Source organism: Chiroxiphia lanceolata, chromosome 6, assembly GCF_009829145.1.
Source record: "Chiroxiphia lanceolata isolate bChiLan1 chromosome 6, bChiLan1.pri, whole genome shotgun sequence".
NCBI classification, from domain to species: domain Eukaryota; kingdom Metazoa; phylum Chordata; class Aves; order Passeriformes; family Pipridae; genus Chiroxiphia; species Chiroxiphia lanceolata.
Window position 1 is genome coordinate 29,469,802 of NC_045642.1, and position 20,876 is coordinate 29,490,677.

At 44.8% G+C, this 20,876-nt stretch overlaps 2 protein-coding genes across 3 annotated transcripts in view; one reads left to right on the plus strand and one right to left on the minus strand.

Annotated features, from left to right (window-relative positions):
• Positions 1-20,876, plus strand: part of MAP3K9 (mitogen-activated protein kinase kinase kinase 9) — a 132,968-nt gene that overhangs the window by 72,170 nt on the left and 39,922 nt on the right. The window lies entirely within an intron of this gene.
• TTC9 (tetratricopeptide repeat domain 9) overlaps positions 14,681-20,876 on the minus strand; it is a 28,770-nt gene continuing 22,574 nt past the window's right edge. Inside the window, exon 3 of the mRNA XM_032689899.1 lies at positions 14,681-15,834. Within this exon, the coding sequence (XP_032545790.1) occupies positions 15,755-15,834 (80 nt within the window). The 3' untranslated portion in view covers positions 14,681-15,754. The remainder of the gene's footprint in view (positions 15,835-20,876) is intronic.

Consider the following 20,876-nt stretch of genomic DNA (forward strand, 5'->3'; position numbering starts at 1 on the left):
CAATCTACATCAGAATTTCAAAGGTACAGGTTTCTTAAAATGTCTCTGAGATACTGGACTCTAATGTCAGACTAAAGTATGTAACGTACTGCAGCATAGGTAAATAATAAATAGCACCTTTCCAATGCTGTCACCTTCTTAAGAGGAACACTAAAAGAAATTGTGTTCCTTTTCTGCTAAATTTATTGTCTGCCAGTGACTGCCAGGCGAAATCCATTGGTTATAGAAGAGTGAGAATTTACACTCCCACTACCCCTTCCTCCTCACCCTCTCCCTCCCCAGCCATCCCTGCCTGCCAGCCCACCTCTTTGCCCTGGGAGCAGCCACCAGCCTGGGGACATTTCTCCAGTGCCAGATCTGCTGTGGCAGAACAGCACTCCCTCTGCTGCTCTCCACCATTTTGGCACAGGCCGTGGGCTTGTCAGCTGCTTTCAGGCTTTTCAAAATTTGGCAGTGGCTCTTCTTGCCATGCTGAAACTGTCTCTGATTCAGAGAGCAATGTTCCTGTGCTTTGGGGATATTGGGATTGCCTGCCTGTGCTGTTCCAAGCAGATACTCTGCTCTCATGCTAACCCATCTCTGCTCTGGAAGGTTTCTTATGGTTAGAAAAAAAAATGAAAGAATTAACTACATGTTGGTCATTTGGTTTTATGCATCTTCCTTTCCTCACATATATATTGGGACACAGGGAATGTCCAAACCTTCATGTCCCAAATAACGTTCCATTAACTTCAGTACAAACCTGCCAGGGATATGGCAAACCCACAGCTAAATGCAAGTGTGGATCAGGATGAATAAGAACAATGACACTGATGAGCAAGGCAGATCAATGTTGATCCAAGAAAGTAAGCCACCTGCAAGCTTCCTATTTTGAACAGCAAGGTGTTAGTAAAAGCCTACAAAAAGAAGTACCTGAAAGAGAATTAATGTGAAATCTTTCCTGCGATGGAAAATACAGAGGTTCTTGAATTCTCTCTATTTGTGGAATTCAGTGGTAGAAACTGGTGTAGAGTTTGCATGGAATTGGATTAGCTGTTTAAAGTATCTCCTGCAAGCCAAATCAAACCAAATTATTCATCGTAATTATCATGCAAGTATATATACATGTGTGTGTGTGCCTACCCTAGAATCTACTGCTTATTTCTAAGACATTCACAAGAAAAATTCTCACTGCAAAAGAAATCTCATTGCAAAGTCACTGTTTGTGTTCAACCTGAAATATTTTGCTCTGCTGGTAGACCCAACTCATGCTGAGTAGCCAATCTACAGCTGCTACGATTGGGAAGTTATGGCTTTAAGTTTCAAGGAAATTAAACTATCGCGGTGTTTTCTGAGGTGGGGGCATTATGGGCAATGGTGTAGAAGACAATTTTCTGTTGTCTCAGAGGTGACTGTAAAAATGTCATTAGAGGGTGTCTGATTTATTCTTTCTCAGTGTTGCTTCCCAGTCAGCTTTGTTCAGCCTGCAAGTAAACAGCGCTTTGTGTCTCAGTGGCAGGATGGCACTTCAGAAGGTGAAAACTTGTTCGATCTGTCTCTGACTGTCACCAACAATACAATTTCTACCATCAGTGCATATGTGACCAGATTATGGAGCTAAATTAGGGTGCTGGAAAACTAAGAGCTGGTTTGTTGTTTTGCTGAGTCTACCTCCATTTATTGCTGCTGTACTAATTCCTCCAGGCAGAGTCTCATGGAGAGTTGTTGGGATTCTTTCCTATTTAAATACATAAGTGGTAAAAGTAAATGGATGGATTTTCATCCTGCAGAGCAAACCCATTTCTGAGAAGGCCCTCTTCTTTCTCTGATATCTAATCCTTTCCTTTGGCAAAATAAATAATGAGACAGTTCTAACAGATCTGGTTAAGCTCTGAGTCCCTTCTTAAATGACAGAAGATCAATACTATTACTAAATCCATTAAACAGTTCTTCACACTTCAGTTGTGCTCTCTCTAGGATATTCGAGAAAGAACAGAAGGGTATTTTGGCTATTATATAGGAAATGCATGATAAAGCCTCTTCTCATGTTCCACTTTCTCTCCCTGCCTCCAAGCCATCCATTTCTTCCAGGCTCCCACATACCTTGAATCTGACTCACAGGCCAGAAAGAGCCAGAGACCTGGGATGCAGGAGGGACCTTTGTCTTTCAGTCTCTTATGCCAGGCTTGAATCTGTCCGTAGTATCTGGGAGTTCTGGGTTTTTGTTTAACTCTGATGACAATTTGCTTGAAGTATATCTCAGTTTCTGGTTTAGTTTTTGATTCAGTGCCTGGTTTTTTGCTGCTACACTGAAGGCTTTCACAAGAATCAGGGCATCACAGCACTGTGCACATAAATGAAAGTACAGTTTTGCAGCAGATTTTGAGGTTTCGTATTCATTTTCAAGCCAGCAATTGTGACCAAGTATGAGCAAAGGACATAGCCTTAGGGACAGGAATTACAGAATCATAGAATGGTTTGGGTTTGAAAGGGACCTTAAAGACTATCTAGTTCCAACCCCCGTGCCATGGGCAGGGACACCTTCCACTAGACCAGGTTGCTCAAAGCTCCATCCAACCTGTTCCTGAACACTTCCAAGCATAAGGCACCCACAACTTTTCTGGGCAACAAGTTCCAGTATCTCACCATCCCCAGAGTAAGGAGTTTCTTCCTTATATCTAATATAAACCTGCCCTCTTTCAGTTTAAAGCATTCCCCCCTGTCCTATCACTACATGCCCTAGTGAAAAGTCCCACTTCAGATTTCTTGAAGTCCCCTGTATGTCCTAGAAGGTGGTGCTATAAGGTTTCCCCAGAGCCTTCTCTTTTCCAGGATGAACAACCCCAACTCTCTCAGCCTAACTTCATAGGAGAGATGCTCCAGCCCTTTGATCACATTCATGACCTCCTCTGAACATGCTCCAAGAGGTCCACGTCCTTCTTATATTAGGGGTCCCGGGGCTGGACTCAGTACTCCAGCTGGGGGCTCACGAGAGCAGAGTAGAGAGGAATCAGTTTTCTTGCCAAGGCAGAGGGAGATTTTCCTGTGTGATTTGATTAAGAACAGAGACAGCTCTAAGGCTCCCACACTGCAGCTGGGCTCTGTGAATACTGGTATCTTTTTTCAAGCAGCAATCTGAGGTAGAGAATCTCCTTCCCATTTTTAAGAACTGCTGAGGAAAGTTTTGGTGTCCGCAACATGACACATCTGTGCGGAATGAGCAGCTCTGCCCATTCCTCCTGTCAAGAAATCTAGTACTGATGTGACACGACAATGCCTCCCAGTCAGCAGTAGTTACCACTTCTAGAGCCTTACCAGAAAGGTCAAGTACCGAAAAGGCTGGGAACACTGAATCCTCTTTCTCCACCAGAAATGGTCCCTCCAAACGAGATAGTCCTTGGATATCTCAAAGGTTAAAGGCAAAGTGTTACAATAATTCAGAAAATGAAGTATGCAACCCAACACACATCCCTGCTTGTCCACGGTCTGATGTCACCACCAGCCAACCTGAGAGCTCCATCTGCATCCTACTCCCTGTAACCACTCTCTAATTATGTCTCATTGTACAGCATTTTTGTTCAACAACTCACTGGCTGTTTTTCACATCAAATGAATTATTCAGCAGCAGACTGTGTTCTTGATTCTAACAACAGCAGCAATAATATTTCATGCTCATAGAGTCCCTTCAAAAGTGTGCTGGAAACATTATTTGTTGAACTCTTCCATACTCAGCAACAGAAGGTGGGGCTACTTCAGTGAAGTGAGAAATGAGTCCCAGCACAGCACTCTGACATGGGCCAAATGAGAGCACAGAACTAGGAGGGAAGTCCAGCTTCTACTGCCTTACCCAGCTTTTCTTCCCCTCTGAGCTACTTTTCAGCCCTGTACCCATCTATCAGATCCTCAGTCACTTTAATCAACATTATTTCCTTCAACACCTTGGGGAAATGCTGATATTTGTCTGGATCCAGCCCACATTCTCAGACTAAATTCCCATAGATACTCGGTGTTTTTTTAAGATGTCTTTAGCTCACTGCTCCCATCAAGAATGGTGAGCATTTGGATTATTTCCCCTCTGGGCAGAAGCTGGACCTCACCAGGTTGGGCTGTGAGCACAGGCTGAGTTTGTACATGGAACAGATGATTTAGTGAAGGTGGATGATGCATGTTTGTATTTGGCTCCTTCACCTGCACTTCAGGGGCACACTTGGAACCTGTGCTTGTCTGAAGCTCTGGCGTGGCAGCACACATCACAGGCTTTATGCCTTCACTGATAGTCTTGGAGAATCAGGGACCTACCTGCCCTCCAAGCAATGGTCTGATCTCAGCAATTAACACCTTCAACATGAACCTGGGCATGGAGCCCACAATGGGTCAGGAGTTCTAGCAGTGTCCTACAGCCTGGTTCACTGTAACGAAGCAGCTACAGATTTGACTCTGCTTTTGCCAGAGGTGTCCCATAGAGTATCAGATCAAACTCAAAGCTGGCTTTGCCCTGAAATTAGATGCTCAGTAATGTTAGGAGATCACTGACACCACTTCAAGGTTTGCAGAAACCTCACACTGCTTGCGACTAATGTGGGGCATGTTCCTTAGGTCTTGATTAAAGACAGAAACACTGAAATGTGTGCATTCAAATCTCATGACCTACCAAATCAAGTCCTCTGTTGCGCACACTTTTTCTTGTGAAAGAGCAAACAGCAAGCCAAATATCAGAATGTCTTTCTGGATGACACTGAACTACTCACTACCTGTGAGTACAGGATAAAAATCTAGGAACAGAAGCCAAGCCATAATCTTCACTGGAATCTGGGAAAACTTCAATTAACATTTCCACTCTTCTCCCCCGGCCACCCCCATCTCTCCTCCATTTTAATTTCCGCTGAACATCATCTGATTTTCTGTTCATGGTCAGGTGCATGAGCTGCTAAAAAACCAAGACACCCAGGAGATATGGTAATTCAAATCCATGGGCTGCACTGCCTGTGAACTTAGCTTAGAAGGTTTTGAAAGAAACATATATCTTCTGTCTGACTGGGGGATGTTGGGGAAAGAGCTTTCAAGGTTTGGTGGACAACACTTGATTTTTGTGCTTCAATGTTCCTGTCTTGCTCAGGCATTATTAATCTTTCTTATTTTGGATGATCTGAGTGGGCCTGACTCTGCAAGACAATCTAAAAGAGCAGAAGTTGCTTTGCATGATGAAAGACAGCTGTGAGTGATGCTCCCTACAGACCGTGCCTCTCAACTGTCTTGTTTTTCTTAGCTGCTTAAAGCACTGAAGAGCTTGAGCAGCTATAGAATTTGTTAACAATATTACAAAAGTGGAACAAGTATATTGATTTTTCCCCACCCAAAACCTGGTACTTTATGCTGAATCTTACTTTTGCTGCTTCTTAAAATTTGGCCATATGTATCCTTTAAAAAGCAGAGAGATGCAGATCTGTTCTTTTTGTGGAAAAAAGAATTGTGATGTCTGATTTTGTGGAATCTCTCAGTCACATGGGATGCATCTCAGTAAGGAGTGTTGACTGCACAGATACAAAAGGACCTAATGACAACACAGCAGAAGAGAAATTGGGATGAGTCAAAGCAGTCCAGGGTGAAACTTGAACATGAGTCAACAATGCCTTGCTAATGCAGCAAATATGTAAGGAGGCCTATCTTATATAGGACCTCTGAAATAATGCTCCTGCTCTCTCTTGTACTGGAAGGCCATAGCTGGAGAACTGTCCTGCCTTCAGCATTGCACTCCAATAAAGATGTAAACAACCTGGAAGAAATCCAGAGGAGAATGAGAAGAACAAGCAAGGAGCCAGAAAACTTGCCGAGTTGCAGAAATGTTGATGGAAGCTGAAAGATGAGTCCTAGAAAAGAGCCTTTCACAAAAATCATGAATTGCTGCAAAGAGAGAGACTAACTTTGTGGTCATATCTGCTGTAGCTGAAAAGAGAAGCAATTGGTTTAAATTACTGGAAAGCAGACTTAGTTTAAGCTTTAGTAAAAAGTCTCTTAACTTGCCATCTAAAAAGGCAGTGATATTCTGTCATAGGAGGGTTTTAAGAACAGGTTAGATAAATATCTCTCAGGAGCAGTTTAACTTGATCTGACCTAACTGCCTTAAGGTAATGGGTGATGTACATGATCTCTTGAGGATCTTTTCCAGTCCTATTTTCAGAGTTGATACTTCCTCAGATTTATGGTATGAGATGATATGGCTTGGCTTGGCTTGGCTTGCTCATCATGCACAGAGCTGTGAAGTCCTTGCAGGGACTTTGTGTTTATACTGATGATGAGTGAAAAGGAGAGATGTCATCTTTTATTACACAGCCATCTTTCATTAGTCATATGTGAGTCCATCTGACATCACAGAGATATAAACATCCGGGATCCCTAGAGCTCCACATCAGTCTGTAGACTAATAACAGATGGAGTGGGAAATGGCTGTCCCAGAACACTGAAAATAAGAGGGATGTCTCTCAACAACAGCATATGTCATAGAAGAAGATGCACTGCTTGAGAAGAAAAATGGAGCTCATTTTATAATGGGAACCAGTACTAATGACACTGTGGGATTCCTCATTTTTCTATTGCTTTGAAATTTGACTGTGTATGCTCTAAATAACAGGATTTTCCTAGCTCATAGTGTTGTATTTCCAGCCACTGATCTGAGAGTCAAGCTATACAGTTACCTGTAATCTGCGGATTCAGACCTTCTCTCATATGTATATCTTCTCTCATATGGAAATAATTTTCCAGACATCAATCAAATCTTCCAGACTGACAGCCTGTTGAACAGCAACTTGACCTTGCCAGGTTGAGGTGAAAACCTAAGTCTGGGTTGGTGCTGTGACATGTTGGTTTGGTAATGCTCAAGGCAGGCTTTTCTCTTGCTCAGCCTTTCCATTTTGCTGGGACAATGACTAGATAACTATTTTTCTGTGCTTATATGGAAGCCCAGGCCTGTGTGATAACAGTCCCTGCACCAAAGACTGGGATAGTCAAAACCAATGAGGGTTGTTAGCAATGTGGATATGCCAGTCAGAGTCAGCCCTGGCTTTGTGACCCACCCCCGCAGTTTGCAGAGCTGATGTGAAAGCCTGGCATCTGGACTATGAAAGGGTCACACATCTGTTTTGCTCAGCTGATGCTGAGACCTGGCTTTTTGTGAGCATCCTGGCTCAGCCCCCATATCTTGCTCAGCCAGAAGTCATCTGAAGGATCCCATGAAAGGACTTGCATCTTGGCTTGTGTCCTTGGGCTTATGTGGTCTCCCTGAGTCAATGCTCAGAGCTTGCTGGGAGGCAGCTGAGCCTCAAAGACAACCTACTGAATTCAGCAAGCTGTTGGTTGGATCTAATTCAGCCCCAGCAAGATGCTGGAGACCACCTCTGAGTGAGGAATATGCAGTTTGCACGTCGCCATTTCTCTAACCAGAAGTTTGTAGAAAGTAATATCAAACAGCTGGGATTTTATCTATGCCAAGAGATCTGCTGTAACCCAGTACTGCTGCTGTGTGAAGTGGAGGAAGTCTGCAGAGTCTGTAGCTCTATCACCAGCTCTTTTCAGGGAGCTGATAACACAGTTCACCCAGCACATGGCTCTCCCCTGAGGCTGTTCCAGGCTATGCTAAGATGCTTTCTTTGGGCTGCCATCACGAAATAAAGAATAACACAGGCAGCCGAGTGGCTGCAAATTATCCATTGTTGGTTAAGAAGTGAAAATCCTTTGTTCCCAATTTAAATTCTCCAGCTGCCTTTGCTAAGCAAAATCAGAGAAATGCTTAGTCCATCTGTTTCATTCCGGATAATCTGAATATTGGCCACATTTTTCCAGTGGCCACTAAAATACATTTTAATTTTAGTATCACATGCTCAGAAACAGTTTCCATCTAGAACATGAGTTAAAGATCTTGCTGCAGGAGGAAACAGGTGCAACTACATCTGAGTTTGGACCACTGCTGAAGGCATTGACAACAAAAGCTCGCCCCACCAAACTGAAACAGCAGCCTGCTTTATGGACAACTTTGGCAGAAGGGCTGGAATCTGAAGTCACCAAGAAAATATCAGCCTTGGAAAAAAGCTCTTATTTGCTTTGTTTCAGGTCTCAAAATAACTCTGTCCCCAAAACACATACCAAAGGTGACTTACCACTTCCAGCTAGTATAGGTCTTAAAATGATGACGCTATGCATGATGTCCCTGTCCCCTCCCCGCCCTGATGCTGCTGTCATGTGTTAAAAAATATATCAGGACAAGGCATTTGGTCTGTCTCTTGGTTTAGCACATCAGAAGCAAAAGAAAGGGATCAGCATTTAAAGGTGCAGCACTCCCTGAGATCTTCTCCTTGTGTCCTCAGGATGGTATCAGTTTCACTATTCCTCGCTCTGTCTCCAGAGTCAGAGCTAAGGTAGGGTCTGGTCATCCAGATGACCAAGTCCTACTAGGATTGGAAGACCTATTATCAGCTCTATCTTTTGATTTTTTTTTACCATATTCCATTTCTCTATTTCCTCTTTCTCTTGTGTTTCACTCCTTTTTGTGTCATTCCAAAAACCCCTCCTCTGCCCTGGAGTCAGAGCTCCTGCCAGGTCCTTTTGACTTTCAGCTATGGGTATCTGTGTCTTTTTTTCCTGTGTTCCTTTTCCCACCTAAACTGTCCTTTCCTCTCTTGCTCAAACAGGATCCCAGATTCTGGATTGCATCTGCTTTGATTGATTGGTCTGCAATGAGTACTCAGGCTGGTTTTCACATTCAATGAAGCTCTTGCTTCCCTTGGAATATCTTCTCCCTCCTCTCTCTCCCTGGGGAACAGTGTGTAAGCAGTTATGTTCACTGCAGATTCATGGCCAGATAAAAGCCTGCAGAACTGGGAACCGTAACAATATAATGTATAATAATATACAACAGTGATAATGGGTAACCAAACATTTGCCCTGCACTTAGTTCAGGAGTCAAGCAGTCAGTAAGAACATATCAGGACTGGCTGAGCTGGAGCAGGTCCTGCTGTAGAATGGACTGGGCAGCAGGTGGGCTGGTCCAGCTCTGTCTTGTACATTTCTGCCCTCAGAGCTGTAAGTCACAATCCCCTCATGTGCCCACCCACCCACACATTCACACGTGTGTAGATGAGGAGAGCCTCCTTAAGTGATGAAAAAAAAGTCACTAGTTGAGATGGTTTAATATTAAATCTTGGTTCTGTTACTAGGAACCAGATCTTTCTCCTTTTGTTGCAAAGTGATTTTTTTTCTCTTGGCAGAGTTCTTTATAGAAAGCTGTTCTGTCATCTTCAGTGCTCAAATTTTGCATTTTGGATGCCAATATTACACAATAGTTAACACCAAACCTTTACAGCACTGAGGTTAGCTGGGGTCTAATACATAAAATGTACAGTTTCAGATTAATAACACTTTTGATTTGAAGCTCTGACAATAGACGAGAGAACATATGCTTATGTGCTTCTGTTAGCTCATCTGTGGGGAGAAAATAGTCCAATGAAGAGAGTACACCAGTGATTCACTCTTTCTCTGAGCTACTCTGCCATCTCCTCTGTGGGCTTTGTGGGCAATAGGGAGCTCTTGTGAGTGCCATGTGTACACACACACGGTGTTCCAGTATACATGTATACAGGAGCCCGGGCACGTGGAATCACTGAAGTTCTGGTGGCACTACTTGTATGAGAATCCATGTTGGCCCCAAAGCTCCAGCCAAATTCCTATTTAGTGATGCCCTTTCCAATTCCACCTGGCTGCATTACAAACTATTTCCTCACTAGTGACAGGAGTCGCCAGAGGTAGCTACCAGCTGGCACAGGTTCACACTCCCCACAGGCAAAAGGGGAGCCCTCTGGAAGGAAATAAAAGTTGTGGAAGTTAGTTTTGTAGAGCTGCTGCTATTTATAAGACCTGGCTGGGAATAAAGGAAGGAAGGAGGCTGTGAGTAGGGCCTGTGAAGCCTCTCTTGGAGAGCAGCTTCATTCTCCTGGCTGCTGTTGAATAGTGCCATATGTGCCCCCTTACCTATCCATTAACAAGTGCTTTCCATAGGATAAGGAGAGAGCATGAAAGTAGAGTAACAAGGTAATTTCCTGGGCACTACACGGTCTGTTTATTTTCTGATTCCTAACCACAACTGGAAACAGTTGCTGTAGGCACAGTTCTCTGGGCTGAAGAGAGAGCTGGTCCCTTGCTCTGACAGAGAGCATCTCTCTCTGCAAAGCAAAGGAGAGGATTTTTTTTCCCCTCTGCACATCTGTGCCTTCCACCTCACAAGCTACTAACTGCCTCAAAGTCACATATTGCCACAGGTTTCCTCTCATGTTCTCATCAAGTATCCATGAATTTACCTTCCTTCAATTGCAGGTGTGAGAGAGGCCAGGAGAGTATCTTGTCTTCTCATCACCTTCACTGAAGTTATGCAAACACATGGATAGTTTTAAGAAACATGATAATGTACTGCATCCTCGCAAGCATCCCATCTGGGTGACATGACATATTGGCCCACCACTGTTTCTCCTTATTTAAGTAACCCCTGCCCAAGCCTCTAAACTACTGTGCAGATCAAGAAGTTCTGCCATAGAAACTTGGGAGGAACATCAGTGAAAGGTGAACAAACAAGCAGAGAAGAGATAGTCAGCAGGTCTTGGGTGAATTTGGTTTGATTTCCCCTTTGCCCAGTGCATACCCTCCCCCTTCCCTTCTCCTGCCCCTTGGAAAAAGTGAAAAGAAAGGGTATCATCAAGGGACGGAGCATAAAGAAAACCATGCAGACAAAACCTCTGGAGATCTCATATGAAACATGAGGAGAACACAGCCTCTCCTGGGCCTGCTGGCTGTAGTTTGGGGAGAACATTTACACAGATGAAACTTGCAGAGAAATTCTGCAAGTGGAAGCTAAATGGAGATGCATTGCTAAGGGAGTTACTCTGCACTCAAGACCCTCCTCTTCATCTTTTAGGCTCCTGGATTTCACTAGCAAGCAAGAATAGCCAGACCTTTGCCTTCCCATCAGTTCCATATACCAGTCATACCCTCTTCCTAATTTAAACAAAGGCATTTCCACCCTATTCAGGCCACTTCTACCAACAGCAATTGTTAACACACATTTGGAAAAATTCTGTAGCGAGCATGTGTTTGTCTTCTCCTCGCACTTTTGAAAATGACTGTGCTGGAGGAAGGAAGCCTCCCCCTCTTGTGTCCCCTCCAGCTGGAAAAATCACATCTAATCTTGCTGCCTTTTTTTCCTGCTGTGTATCCTGCCAAAACTGGGGGGTGTTACGAATTGCAAATAGTGTGGCTAAGCCTTTGGTCAGTTGGGTTTTTTTCATTATTTCAATTCTCATTCTGCCCATGAACCTGGGTTTGGCTCATATTTTGCATCCCATGATCATTTCATCCCTCTCTCCTTTCAGCCTCAAGTTCCTGCTTGCTGTCCTACTGCTGTGCCTGGCACCTGCCATTTTGTTCCTACTGTTTTCACATATGATAGATGAATGGGCTCACTTCTCATTGCACTGGAGAGATTTTAGCCCTGCAGGGTACATGTGGAGATCTGTGTTCATTCCCCTATGTATTGCATGTTGATGACATATGGATATACCACCTGGCTGGTATATCCACCTGGTATATCCTGGCTGATATACCACCTTGTTTGATTTTTTGGGCTTCTAGGATATGTATCTTCACATTGCCATTTGACTGCTCCACAGAAACATACCATCAACTTGTAGTGGACATGACTACCTCCAACAGAGACAAGTCCTTCTCTGTCTCTCCATCTCCCTGTAACAATGTTTGGTTAACTTGGGTGGGATTGGGTGCCCTCTGCCCACACCTCCACATCTGGCTGTTAAGGACCATTCAGTGGAAAAGGTGTGTAACTCAATATTTAACTATGGACTCTGGAGGGTCTTGTTGTATATGTAGATCTCTTTCTTGGGGGCTTGATACTAGGTTCTTCCCTTTACAGCCAACCCTTATTTCACTCTTCTGTTTCCTGTTAAGACAGTTCTTGGACAAAACCACAAGTTTCTCCCTTAGGTATTCTTAAATTCAGCAGATGCCATGAGATAAACTTGCCTGTGGTCTTTTAGGGCCTTGCTTCTCTACAGCCGAAGAGCCTCTTGATGTGTTGGATGTCAAATCTGCCTTCTCTTTCTTCTGCAGAAGACAAAGCACTTTAGAAGGTTTCAAAGGCTCCTTCTTAATCCCCTGACACACACAGTAGAAGTGATGTGTCTGCACATCTTTATCGAATTAGACTGCAAGGTAGAACTGGCTAGTGTTGGGAGAGTACAGTCCAAAGGAGTTCTGGGGACTTTGGTGGCATTGCTGCCATGTCTCTCCTTGCATGTGGAGGGTCTCCAACATGGAGTTTTGTCCACTTTCTCTCAGGCTCAGTGTTACTGGGGAAACATACAAATGCTACACAGTGTAGCATTTGTACACAAATGCTTGCAGGTGCTCTGGGTGTCAAGGTATGTAGGGACAAGAGTTTTCTGCAGAAAATAGGTTGTGTAGTCCCTGAAGGCTCTCTGAGATCTGTTTCTTATGCACATTCACAAACTTCCCTCTTTCTCCCACCCTTTGCAGTGCTCCTGAAGGGAAAGATGCTGAAAACTGAGGAGACTAGAGCCTGCTGTGCCTTTTTCATACTAATATATACATGGGATTTATGCAGTGACAGTATGTCAGTAAAGCCATTGTGAGGGCTAAAATTATTTCCAGACAAAATGACAGTCATGGACCTACATCTCCAATGGCTGGAGAATGCCCTTTCTCTTACATTAAGGTCATGAATAACAAGCCTGCCTCTGTTTGTCTGAGCTTTCCTGGGGCAGAGGCTGTTTGCGTAGGCGGTGTCCTTTCCTCCTGTGTGGCCTACAGGATGAATCCTCATTTCAGTCCTAATGAAGAGACACGTGGCTGTGGGATGAACTGTCATCAGCAATATGAAGTGGGGGAGAGTCACCTCTATTTGAATTATTTGTGTGCTGTGATGTATTTAGGATACAGAGGACTGCATGCATCTGACAACCAGAATCTGTTTTATACAGTACCAGGTACACCTTACATGCAGCCAAGCACATCTCTGCCTAACCTTTATTTTCTGGTCTGGTTAAAACCACTTACAGAATTTCCCTCATTTTTTGTCTTTAAAGCAATTCTTGTCCTAGTAGCAGCTGTAGTGCCATTTATTGCTTAGACATCTGTAGTGATGGGCAGGGGTGCTTGCTATTTCTGGTCCAGATGTATGAACCATGGGCCATCTGAAGAAGGTGACTGTGCTGCCTCCAGGATGCAGCCCTTTCCTTCACAGTCACTGCACACTGTGTTCCCAATTTTGGGAAGCAGCTGCCTTCCACCACCCACCAGAGGAACATGAACTTCTGGTGCCATCTCAGCTGATATAAGTTTTACACAATTGATGTACGTCTGCCTTATTTCATAGACTTATATGCCACTTTAACATGGTCTCTTCCCCACTTCTAATGTAAGCTGGATACGACTGGTTATGAAAAAATACGACTTAAGTTTTTTCAGAGACAATGACAGAGATTTCATAAAATCATAGAATCATACAATATCCTGAGCTGGAAGGGACCAACAAGGACCCTGGCCGTGCACAGGACAACCCCAAAAATCACACCATGTACCTAAGAGCATTGTCCATACACTTCTTGAACTCAGACAGGCTTGGTGCCATGACCACTTCCCTGGGGAGCCTGTTCTAGTGCCCAGCAACCCTCTGGTGAAAAACCCTTTCTTAATATCCAACTTAAACCTCCCCTGACACAGCTTTACACCATTCCTTCATGTCCTGTCACTGTTCACCACAGAGAAAAGATCAGTGCCTGCCCCTCTACTTCCCCTCAAGAGGAAGTTGTGGACTGCAATGAGGTCTCCCCTCCCCAGGCTGAACAGACCAAGTGACCTCAGCCACTCTTCATACAGCTTTCCCTCAAGGCCCTTCGCCATCTTTGTTGCCCTCCTTTGGACACTCTCTAAGAGCTTTGTATCCTTCTTATATTGTGGTGCCTAAAACTGCATATTCAAGATGAGGCTACGCCAGTGCAGAGCAGAGCAGGACAATTCCCTCCCTCAACCGGCTGGTGATGCTGTGCCTGATGCCCCCCACAGCACACTGTTGGCTTATATTCAATTTGCCTTTTCTCTTGATGTTTCTTTAACAACTCCTTCAAATTTTGGCTGGAGAAAAGTGTGGCTAGATACCACAGCTGGAGTGTGGGATGCCATAGCCAACTGTCTGCAGACACAACGTCCAGTGGGATGAAAGCACACAGCACTTGGCTGAACTCTGTTCAGCACTCTGTTTCAGTTTCCATGTTTCAGCTGAGGGCTGAGTTAAGTAACTGGGTATACTCACTTGACACTGACTGCCTTGGGATGAAACCACTCATGTACATCCTGCAACTGTAAGCAGGTCTCTGTGGGTCACTGCTGCAGCAAGTCACACTGGAAATGTGTTTGTGGCACTTACTGATCCCATTACTGGCAGTTTCAGAAAAGGACCTTTGAGCCAAGGAGCCTGAGCTCTTAGAAACAGTCAAACTGCTGGAGAAGGTCTAAACAGGCCCTATGGGCTGCTGAAATAGGCTCCAAAGCTCTTGGTCCTTCCCTGTTTGTCAGCACCATGTTCTCCTACAAGATAAAAAAACAGGACACAGGAAGCACCAACACAAGGTGGCAGAATCAAGACCTCAATCCAATGTACTGATAATACTTAGCACTGTACATCACTGTACTGTTACTTACAAACATTAACTAATACATCCTCACAACACCCCTGCGAGGTAGGGAAGTATTTTTATCCCTCGTGTACAGACAGGGAAACTGAGGCACCAAGAGGCTAAGTGACTTGCCCAAGATCACACATCAAGGCATTGGCAGAGCCAAGGTAAGAATGAAGATATCCCTTGTTCTCCACCCTATGCTGCCCCACCACTAGGCAATGTTGTCTGCCTGGACACGGGGAACGCAACAGGTGCCTCTGAAAAGCAATGCCTGGACTTGTTGCCTATGAATAATTTTTATTTGCCTTTAATGGATTATTTCACAGTTTTTCCCTCACACTGTACACCATGCTTTCACAGTCCATTCAGTGCTCTGTGGTAGCCCACAGCCTTCTCCTCCAGCACCGGGACAGTTCTGCAGGGGGTTCATAGGGTGCTCTGTGCTTTCATTAAGAGGATGTTTAGAAACAGTTTTCATTGACATTAGACTGGGAGCACGTGAGCTCTCACTGGAGACCAATAACACACACTGGAGAAGCAGGCAGAGGGAACTGATGGTAAAAAGGCATTTGCTGTCCTCTGTGAAATGACCAGCGGCCCTCTTGGTTTCTTAGCTCTTCCAAGCTCCAGTGATCACTCAGATCGGAAACTCTTGGTCTCCAACCTGCCTGGTCAGGAAGTCGTTGTTCTTGAGGTTGCTTCCTTAATAGGTAATAGGCGGTCAGTTCCAGACCAGACAGGTCCCCCAGAATCGCCTACTCCAGGTGTGTGACGCTGTCTGGGAACAAGGCTGGCTGTAGTTGTTGTGCTCTTTTGCCACGGGGAAGGGGATTACCATGGTTGGCAAGCAGCCATATGCAGCGTCTAAGTCTCTTTTTTTTCAAAACTGGTATTCAATGAAGAGCAAGGGAGAGTGGATGGATGAGGAGATGAGGATGAGGCAGAGCAAACAGGAAAATCCACCAAATGAGCTTCTAGGAAGGAAATGTTCCCCCTTGGGCACTTCAACTGAAGCGGCTTCATTTTCACAAAGCTTCCTTCTCTCTCTGGGAACATCTGCTGAGCTTCATCTCTGTCAGCTGGATGTATCGTATGACATTGGTATCTGCAGGGAAAGAACGCACACATACAGGTACAGTGGTTACACAACTCCCTGTGGAAGACAGATAGGATGCATCTTCATCCTTGGTACATCACTTGGGGAGCAGCACAGCTCCAGCGCTGTGTGCTGGAACAGTATCAGCTGAAAGGGGCTCTGAACCAAACCCTGAAGCTTTGGTTTTGGAGAACCTGGTCTGAGTTGCGCTCATCATTCCTGTTGGTCACAGTCTTGCCTCAGCTAGTTTTTACCTTCTCTCTGATTACTCTTGGTCAGTGCAATGGAACTCGCACAGCTGAAACTATCCAGGTCGTCCTCTCCTGTACTTGTGGAATGGCACCTCCATTGGCTTCCCTTCCTGCAGTGCCTGCATGCAAGCCCCTAAAGGCATTCTGTGTACATTCATGCTCTGCCTTTTCACTCTCCTATTCCATTTGCAGTCTATTTCACTCCTTTCACATTATTCCATGGTGAGTCGAATTGGGAAGAGCATCCTTCACATTCTCTTTGTACCCTTGCTTGCCTTAATTTTTCTATTTGGAAATATAAAAATGATGTGACGCTATCTGACACCACAACACTATCTGCATTTTTGTCATATGCTGTATGCTGCATACTGCCTTGTGTCTGTCCTGTCTAATGAAGTTCCTAGGGGCAGAGATCCACTGATTCATCCCTGTAAAGAGCTATGAGATCCCAGCACTGTGCAGGTGATAAGCTGAGCCCTCTTTTTCCTTCCAGCATTTCAGAGCATCAACACACCACATAGAACATGTGAGTTTTGTTTTACCTCCTGGCCTCAGCTGTAAGGGAACCTGTTCACCCTGAATCACAGGCTGATCTAAATGGCTATCTGCCTACAGAGAGAGCCAATGATTCTGCAGTCATGGCCAATCCCTTATCAAATCATGTTGATTTCTATCATGAGGGTGACCTCCCACACATGCAGCACCCACATAGTGGCAAAAGCCATGTGGGACCAGAAGCAAGCAAGCAAAAACATAGCCACTTTCACTTCTGTATTGGCTGAAAAATGGTTCTTTGCTCAGAGCCTTGCTCAGACAGCCAACCAGGACCAGCTTTGTCCATTTAATAGATCCTCAGAAACCAATCTGAACTGCACTGCAGTCCAATCAGAGGGCAGTCTTGTCTCCTCCTCATCCAAACAGTGATGTGCTCCACCCCAGCTAGGGAAATGAGAAGTGCTTGAGCTTTCAAAGCAATAAGCAAATTACTGGGAACACGTCCAGCACCAGGACCAACGCAGTTGTGGGTGAAAAGCTTCCTTCAAATATGAGAAAGAGACATCTCTGTTGTGCCCTCTGCTAGCACTGAATCAGTGGGAGATGGACTGGTTTCCCTTCATACAAAATATCCACATAAACATGCCATGGGGCATCAGTGGGCTGTGGCACTGTGGTGCTGTTGTGACTTCTCAAGCTGTTTCTGGGGAGATGGGTATCTCTTAGTCTTCTTCAGGTTCAGCTGCATCATCCTAGGTACTCTAGAGGCTGGGATTTGATGACTAAGCTACTTGCCCCGTTTGGGGCATTCTTAATGAGATAAAAAGTTCTGCTGTTGCTTGTGTCAAACAAGATGCACCAGCATCCTGGGCTGTTCATGCATTAGCATTTCTTACCAGCCCAGCAAATTTTAAAGCATCTTTTTTAAAAACAGGATTGATTTTAGTCGCGCAGCCTCCTGGAATGAAGAAATTCAGTTGAGGCGGTAGCCCTGAATTTTACACTTAAAATAAAATGGGTGCAGGTGGCAGGTGACTGACTCACTCCCAGCTGTGTGAAGACAGGGCACACAGCCTGGCTGTGCTACCCACACCTCACTGCAGCCTCTCTGCTCTGTGCCTTTCTAGGCTCTGGGCTGCACTCTGGGTACACATCCCTCCACCAAGGTGCATGCACTAAATGCCTGCCTGGTGCAGGTGAAAAGGGAAGGGATAACTGCATGGGCTTGTCAGGAAGTCCCACCTGTCTGGGCCCGCAGGGACTCGGCGCCTGGCTGAGGCAGCAGAAGTAGGGTCAGTGCATAATTGGGAAAGGAAAGGCTGCCAGTCCCCTTTAGCTTTCAGATAAGGTAGTGACTGCTGATGGCACAGCTTCACTTACCTGGGAGACTTCCACACGCCTGGAAAGCCAGGGGCAAAATAAGGTGTAGCCTGATAGATGGCGGGAGATGCTCCTATTGTGAGCAACTTATAAATCTCTCTAGCAGGTTTTGGCATGTTTTGCTTCATTTTTGGGACCACTAATTTACCAAGAAGAAATAATGAGATCAGCACTCTGTTTATAGAAGTGGAGCCTGATCTTTGCGAGGTTTTTTTCTACCAAATAGTATTGCACCATACTAGCTCTGCCTACAGAAGTATTTCAAAGTGTAAATGTTAATGAGGAGAAGACTCTCATCTCTCAGTTAAGAAGTGATCCCCTTTGGCTGATGTGGAAATAACAGGACAACTCAGATGAGGGGCTGGACCCATGCAAAGAGATACTGGCAAAGCTGCAATGTAAATATGTCTCCTGGCTCTTAGGACTGTGCCTGTGTCCCTCTGCACTGTGGCCTAATGCTGTTTTAAATGTCATTTCTGCTTCTCCTGTAGCTTCAAAGCCCAGTTGCTTATCTTCTGTGCAGACACCATGGCCTGGGTTTTGTTCCCAGGACTTCTGATTTGCAGGAGTCCAGGAAAGCAGAGCCCCAGTGCAGCCACAAGCCTGCCCCACACAGCACAGGAAACATCTTGTACAGGCAGCCCATGGGATGTGTGAAGGTGGGCTCTCAGCACAGCGCCAGCAGAGACCTGTATCTGATATTAGCTAATGGTGTGGTCTGGTCCTGGTCCCAGTCCCAGTCAGTACCAGCTTTGACAATCCACCCCAGTGTGAGAGGGCTGAGAAAGGCTTGCAGCAAGGTGCATCTGGCTGCCTATCTTGCACCAGCCTCTGCACACTGAGATCACAGAGGGCTCCATGCATGCTTTACATGACTTAACAATAGCTTCCCTCTCCCTGAGTAAGGAGGGTTATACAATTATCTTGTGTTAGTTCCATCTGCTTTTGTGATTTTTGTTTGGAGGTAGAACAAGAAATCAGGCCCAACCCAACCTTCCTTCACCCTGGATAGATAGTAAATAGCCATAAGGGATCTGCTGTGCTGACAGCCCTTTAGAACAGTAAAACCCTTTGCTAACTAATTCCTCTTTACCATACAAAATCTCTCACACCAAAGAGAATAACTACCAGTGATTTGTGCCAAAAACATTCCTTATTAGAAAAAAAAAGAACACACAGAACACTTGTCTGTAATAACAGACAAGTCCTTTTACCAGTGAGCCTAGTGAAACCTCAGATAAAGGAAAGCAATCACACTTTGCAGATGGAGATATTAAAAGTGGAGACACTGACTTATTCCTGGTCACATAATAATTCTTGATAGTGTTACCTGATTCCTACTGCTGTGTTTTAACAGCCACATCCTTTCTTACTGTACATGCTCAATTCTTTCCCCCTGAATACCCTCCAAGTTTTCTATAATCATAAATAAAACAGTGAAACAACAGCCTTGAATGGTCTACAAATAACAGGAAAGAGTCTCTGATGCAGAGCTGAAGGCCAGAACTGGTTTTGTATACATAAAGGGCCTTTAGGGACACTTTCTGGTACGTTTTTGTAGCAAGTGTGGTATTTGAAGTTGCTGCTGTTGAATAAATTAGTATTTATTTCAAGAAGCAATGAGGAATACCAAATAAATAGTATCACGAGGGGGGGTGGGTAGAGAAGCACAGAAACATATATTTAAAAAAAATGGAAGCAAAGTGGTTCAGCTAAAAGTAATTTTTCACATCTGAGCCTAGTCAAAACCTCAGGGTTAGGATAACTTCTTATTTTCCACTGACTATTTTTCTCTTGCATGTGCTTCTCCATTTCCTGGTTCTGGCAAGGGCTGAAAGCAGAAGGGCACACTGTAAACTAAAATAGGCTAAACTGAGCTTTTAAACACATTTGCTCTGGGAGTGTGGGGTGCACAGCTGTGCTGTCAGACTGCCCGGAGCCCATGGCCAAACACAGCAGATGGGACCAAGCACCCTTATGGGAAGTGGAAGAGGAAGGAGATCCCAGCACACTCCCAAGCACACCCTCCCTGATGCTCCTCCAGGGCACAGCCACTGCAGGAGCCCTGCAGGGCCAATTCCTGTAGGATATCAAGCACAGCCAGCTCTGACAGCCTCCCTTACAGCCTCTAGTTCAATGAATACCAGCTCCACCATGCTCTGCCAGGACCCAGGCTCGCTCCTGTTTCACACCCAGTTCTCCTTCTTTCCTCTCAGGTTCAGCTGAAGAGCCATTCTATGTGTTTTCTTTGCACATGGCCCCCATTTTGCTTTCTTGTGATCCTTTAATTTTCCATAGTGCTGTTTTATGTCCCTATTACTATCTAAAAAAACACCCCATAACTCTGCCTCATGGCCTTCCACCTGCCTTCTGAGGCTGGGCAGGTTAGCATAAAGATGGTTGTTCTAGCAAGGTTAAGTTGTTTGGATATACAATTTCATTGCTGTCCCCAAATGAACTGTATGGTTTTGACAGATGGATGACAGATACTTAACAGGCAATTGGCTGATTTCATGGCAAAAGTTGAAGCATCCTGATGACTGCTTTGTGGGTAAATGTCTGTCTCCTTCATCAAAGTATCTTTACTGGGATGATGGAAGGCACAGCTATTGAGGATTACAAATAATCTCCTGGCATTGCTAAGGGGAAAAAGCTTTTTCTCAGAGTCAGAAAATATAATGGTTGGGGTACACCCTTCCTCCATCCTGCTTTCTTCTTCAAAAATAAAGTAGGTAGGGAAAGAGAGGCAGAATTCCCTCCACACCACATTCCAGCAATGCTGTCATCTTCCAGGTCATGCTGCAGCCTTGGCAATGGTTAATCTTTGGGCACTGCAACCTTGCTGCACTACCCAAGAGTGCTTGAAGGGGAGTACAGCAAATGATACACAGTGAGTCATGCTCATCCCTGTGGAAATCAACGCAA